Source organism: Aristolochia californica, unplaced genomic scaffold (genome assembly GCF_029961685.1).
Source record: "Aristolochia californica isolate CCGP_79_NKW_82.1479 unplaced genomic scaffold, dmAriCali1.0.hap1 SCAF_11, whole genome shotgun sequence".
Classification (NCBI taxonomy): Eukaryota; Viridiplantae; Streptophyta; class Magnoliopsida; order Piperales; family Aristolochiaceae; genus Aristolochia; species Aristolochia californica.
This window is the reverse complement of record NW_027181782.1, coordinates 29,485,356-29,491,446: the sequence shown is the minus strand read 5'-3', so window position 1 is coordinate 29,491,446 and position 6,091 is coordinate 29,485,356. Positions and strand designations below refer to the sequence as shown.

Sequence of the window (6,091 nt, the reverse complement as noted above, 5' to 3'; positions counted from 1 at the left end):
GTCACCTGATGACAGAAAGTCCATTTCAAGGTACTGTACCTTAGTTGGAGGTAACTTGGTTACATAGATAAGTTAAAAGCAGAATATTGTTGCAAGATCTAGTGCAAAGGCAGAGTACAAAGTCATGGCCCACACAGTCAGTGAGCTTCTATGGATCAATCTCTTCTTACTGAATTAGGTTTCTATAAATGAGCTTCTATGGAATTATATTGTGATAACCAGGTAGTCATTCATATTGCTTCAAATCCAGTCTTCCACGAGAGAATAAAACACATTGAGGTAGATTGTCACGTTATATATGAGAAATTTTTGGTTGGTATCTTATTTCTCAGACACGTTTCATCTCAAGGGCAGGTGGCAGACATTCTTACGAAACCATTCACATATGAGATTTAAACCACTATATGCAGCAAACTGGGTATCTATGATGTTTTCTCTCCCCCAGCCTAAGGGGAAGTGTTAGAAGATAGAATCGTATTAAAATGGCACGATGTAATTTTTCTTTTGTATTTTGTTCCTTTCTCTCCCTATTTAATGTGTACAGGATAATGAAGTAATTGTAGCTCTTCTCATTATTATAGATATACATTAAGGGGGAGGATTAGGTATGTCACCTAAACCTAATCTTCCTTCCCTCATTCTTTCACTTTCTCTCTCCTAACCAATCTCTCTTCTCCGCTTCTTCTCCCCCGCTTCTCACCCAATTACCTCTTCTTTCTCCCTCACGCTTGCTACTCTCTTCACCTTAAACTAGTTCATCTATTATTTGTTACTCGGTTACCGGTAAAACTTTAGGGCTAGTCAACATTTTTTACTTGGTTTTTGGTAATTTATTATAATAGGTTTTGCATAAATGTAGTGATTGTAGGGCATTTAGGACATAACATTTTATAATTGACCGTGATTGGTGAATCCAACACGCTCGACATATTTCAGAGTAGTTAAGTTTTCCAATTTGCCAAACAACCACTTAAATGCGACAAAATACATAATATCGTTGATAAACTGATTTTAATATATGAATCTTGTTTAGTGCTAAGGGCTATGGGGAGTTTTTTTTTCCTTTTTTGGTGAAATTTTCAGATCTTTTTAAGTGTTTACTACTAGGGGGGGGGGGGGGGGGGGGGGGGGGGGGGGTTAGTGCCTCAAAGTGGATTCTTGAAGATCAAGTCATGTCCAACATGAAGATCATGTCATGTCATGTACATGAAGATCAGGTAAGAATTTGTGTTAGTGTTGACGACTTCATGTGCACTGGAAAACAGTTTCCAGTGTTAGTGCCCCAACATGAGAAAAACATAAAAAACAAGAGAATTTCTAAACCTTTACAGTGCACTTAATTACAACATAATCCTTAAACCCCAAATTAGGTAAAACAACCATTATTACTACACGAATAAGTTATTGAATGTATAATTAAATATACTAATATATTTATTAATTGAATTAGATATTTTATTGTACATTAATATGGTAATTAAAATATTATCACAAAATTTAAAACCATTGGTTTAATTAACTATAACAATCGGATAATTATGCCAAAATAATTTATCAAATATTTATTTTAACAATATTTTAATTATAACTATTAAATCACTATTTTAATATAGTAATTGTAAAATAAAAAAAATATTTTATAAATAAAAATTATAAATTAATAATTTTTATGAAGATAGTTTAATTTTTCCTAACTTAGGAAAAATTAAACATCTTCGTCTTCCTCAGCAGCGAGCCAGCGGGGCGATGGCGACGGGGACGGGCTAGGCAAAGGCAACTACCGGCGACGGCGGCGGGCAATGCTGACAGAGGCGGTGCTCCGACGGTACGCCGAGAGGGAGAAGAGAGGGAGGCCGAGAAGCTCTGCAAATGCTCGACCTCCCGTGCTCTGCGGGAATGAGAGAGGGAGCAGAGAATGAGAGAGGGTTGCGGGAATGGAGACGAGAGAGGGTTGCGAAGACGAGAGAGGGCTGCAGGAACGGAGACGAGAGAGGGCTGCGGGAACGGAGACGAGAGAGGGCTGCGGGAACGGAGACGAGAGAGGGCTACGGGAATGAGAGAGGGTTGCGAGAAAGGAGACGAGAGAGGGAAAAATTAAACTATCTTCATAAAAATTATTAATTTATAATTTTTATTTATAAAATAATTATTTTTATTTAAAATTATTATTTTAATTTATTTAATATATTTATTTTACAGTTACTATATTAAAATAGTGATTTAATAGCCATAATTAAAATATTGTTAAAATAAATATTTGATAAATTATTTTTGACATAATTATCATATTGCTATAGTTAATTAAACCAATAGTTTTAAATTTTGTGATAATATATTAATAATTAATAATACATAAAATATATTATGTACAAATATATAGTGTGTTAAAGTTATGATTAGATCAATTTTTTCTCTTAAATTATTCATTTTTAGGTTAAAGTATATTATATGTTATTAATAAATTAATAACTCAACGTATTACTTTCGTTTTTGTTATTTATAATGTTATTTATTTATTATTTTTAATTAATCATGTAGGTATTTCATTGGCTCATGTAATTACCATATTAATGTACAATAAAATATCTAATTCAATTAATAAATATATTAGTATATTTAATTATACATTAAATAACTTATTCGTGTAGTAATAATGGTTGTTTTACCTAATTTGGGGTTTAAGGATTATGTTATAATTAAGTGCACTGTAAAGGTTTAGAAATTCTCTTGTTTTTTATGTTTTTCTCATGTTGGGGCACTAACACTGGAAACTGTTTTCTAGTGCACATGAAGTCGTCAACACTAACACAAATTCTTACCTGATTTTCATGTACATGACATGATCTTCATGTTGGACATGACTTGATCTTCAAGAATCCACTTTGGGGCACTAACCCCCCCTAACGACATCAGGACATGACCTGCGTAATGCGCATGAAGATCATGTCTTGAGTCATGTGCACTAACCCCCCCTAGGGTGAATCGGACCCAAAATGGGCTGTGTCGTATGGCCACCCGATTCGGGCACGATACAGACACTATACGTACGATACTCTATACTGATACCGGCATCTTGCTTGATTGAGCGATATAATCCTACGGTATCAGTTATTCCCCGGGGAGCCATGGGCTTGAGAAATGAAGAGGGCCCGGGCCTCCGCTAGAGATTGCTTCGAAATCGAGGGCATTATTGGAAATATGTTGATGGTCGGCTTTACAAAGGGAGTCGGGATTCTAGGGTTTTTAGCCTTTCCACACTCGTTTTAGGGTTTTCGTTTCCGGAGCTTCTTCTAGGTGGGTGAACTTTCTCGGTGTATCATCCATGGCGCCGAAGGAGAGGAAGGCCAGAGTCAGCAGCCGGAACCCGGAGCTCATCCGGGGGATCGGCAAGTACTCCAGATCGAAGATGTATCACAAGAGAGGGCTTTGGGCCATTAAGGCTAAACACGGCGGCGTCTTTCCCAAACACGACCCAAAGCCGGCAGAGCCTAAACCTGCGGAAAAGGCTCCTAAGTATTACCCGGCCGACGATGTGAAGAAGCCTTTGGCCAACAATAGGAAGCACAAACCCACCAAGCTCAGGTAATTTTGCTTGTTTATGTTTTTCAGTTTTACATTTTCTCCTCTTTTACTCATTTACTAATAATTATATGTTGTTTTATTTTGGTGTATGTTGTTGTTGGTCTAGGGCGAGCATCACACCTGGGACAGTGTTGATTCTATTAGCTGGACGATTCATGGGCAAGAGAGTTGTTTTTCTAAAACAACTTTCCTCTGGTTTATTGCTCGTAACTGGTGGGTTCTCGTGCCCTTCGTATTAGTTTGACTACATGTATGCTTGTGTAACTCTGAAATCTGGAGGACTACCGTATGCTTGTTTTATCTGTTGATCTGCCTTTCCCGTTTGTAATTACCTTCCTGTATTGGATGATTTTTCTTCTCTTCATATCTTAAAGTTTGGTACTCCTACATCTGTGCTTTCCAACATACTGTTGCATAATCTTTCCTGAACTAGTATCGCATTAGTCTTTTGGAATCAGACGAGAATATTAAACAAAATTGACTCATTTCGAGGAGATTAGTCCTTACCTCGACACATTTTGCAATAACGATTGCTACTGGATGTGTATGTATAATCAACCACCATCGAAAATGTGTTTCTGCTTCTGTTTTTTTACTTCTCTGTACCAATTTTTTGCTGATTAAATGATGTTTTTTCAGCTAAATCTCAGATTGGTGTTCGTTCATCTTTCTTTATGTTATTTTTAATTAGGTTCATCTATTTTTTGTGTCTGTTATTTGTACGAGCCTATTTAAAACTCTTCAGTGGATTGTATATTGGCTGAAAGGTAGCGTGTCCATCTGTTTTCTATGCCATCCAAGTTCCTGTGATGTCTCTGTTATTCACACTTCGCATTCTGTTTTTTCCCTTTGTGAAATTTGGTCTCCTGATAAGAAGGGGTGCAGGGGGTGATTTCTCCTCCTTTAAAATCTGGCAAAGGCTTCCTTGCTACTCATAGCACCTTTAGGTCTTTTATTTCTTTTATTTTCCAGTATATATCTGGTTTCTCCAATGGTAGACTCCTTTTCTTCCTGTGTCGATTTTCTTGTATTTCAACCTGTGTTGTTCACCCTCAAATTTTTTAGCTCTGTTACTGGGCATGATTGAATAAAAACTGGTTATGTTAATTTTGTGCCTGAGAGCTCTTCATTTCAGTTATTAAGAGATATATTTGTTACTATGCTCTAGTCAGTTTATATTTCTTTTATTGTTGCACTTACATTTGCCTATTGTACTTTTCTTAATTGTTCTCTGTTTCCTGTTGACAGGTCCATTCAAGGTTAATGGTGTTCCTATCCGACGTGTCAACCAATCATATGTAATTGCAACCTCTACAAAGGTTGACATCAGTGGAGTCGATGTTGCAAAATTTGATGACAAGTATTTTTCGAGGGAAGTCCAGAAGAAGAAAAAGAAAACGGAAGGCGAGTTTTTTGAAGGAGAGAAAGAGGTATGTTATCTTCATTTGCCCTGCAATGGTCGTAATAGAAGTGTGTTGTTATTTTCTCAGTAGTATGATTTCTTGACTTTGCCAAATATAAAATGTAGGAATCCAAGGCTCTTCCTCAGGAGAGAAAGGATGACCAGAAGGCTGTAGATGCACAGCTGTTGAAGTCAATTGAGGCAGTTCCCGATTTGAAGACTTACTTGGCTGCCAGGTTTTCTCTTAGGTCAGGCATGAAACCGCATGAACTTGTTTTCTAGAGAGGCGCTCTCCAGGTATGGGCTCTGTTTAATTTTGCGTCCACTTTGCTCTTATCTGTAGTTGTAACAGGTATAGTTTGACCAGTGGAACATGGGCTGGACTTTTTGGTGAAATTTTTGTTCTATTTTATTCAAGTGTTAAGGATCAATTGGCTTTATGAAGGTTTTGATAGTTTAATTTATGATGGATTTGGTGTAAACCGGTGGTCTTTTAGTTTTAAACGTGGTCATTGACCTGATGAATAGTAGCATGACATAAGCTGTGTTGAGGATTAGTAGCAAGTCATCCCTTACAGGCTGCAGAGACATCGAATGTTCATTGGCTCTATCGACTACTGGGTTCAATTTTGTTACTCCTTGTGTGCCTTCAGGAAGCTTGTTAGAGATATCCAGTGTTAGATGCAGAACATTTGAATATACCTGTCAAGCGTATCTAATCTCTCCAGCCTTGCTTTTATGCACACATTTTCAAAGACCTAAGTGTTTTATTATATGTAAATATTATTATTTTAATAAGGAAAAATAACTGAAATAGTGTATGATATTTTTAACTAAAATATATTAGCCAATCTTATCATGTAAATCCTAATAAGGTATAATGATATACTTAGCAAAATTTTCATTTTAATAATTTTATTATTTTTGTTGATTTGCATATAAGAGGGCTGATCCAATGTGAAAATAAAAATGTTATTTTATTATTTAATGAGAACTATATTATGTCAATGATTTCTATATAAAAATTTTATAGCAGGGGTGTTTTAGATATTTTCTTTAATAAATAAAATTGAAAAAAAAGATTGAGAGGTGTCTTTGTTCTATATG

At 36.0% G+C, this 6,091-nt stretch overlaps 1 protein-coding gene across 1 annotated transcript; it reads left to right on the top strand.

Annotated features, from left to right (window-relative positions):
- The first annotated feature begins 3,237 nt into the window (after positions 1-3,237).
- On the top strand, positions 3,238-5,466 carry LOC137944720 (large ribosomal subunit protein eL6-like). The gene is made up of 4 exons (XM_068790445.1): positions 3,238-3,582; positions 3,689-3,795; positions 4,831-5,012; positions 5,111-5,466. The coding sequence occupies exons 1-4, from the start codon at positions 3,323-3,325 to the stop codon at positions 5,264-5,266; spliced, it is 705 nt and encodes a 234-aa protein (XP_068646546.1). The 5' UTR covers positions 3,238-3,322; the 3' UTR covers positions 5,267-5,466.
- Positions 5,467-6,091: the final 625 nt, after the last annotated feature.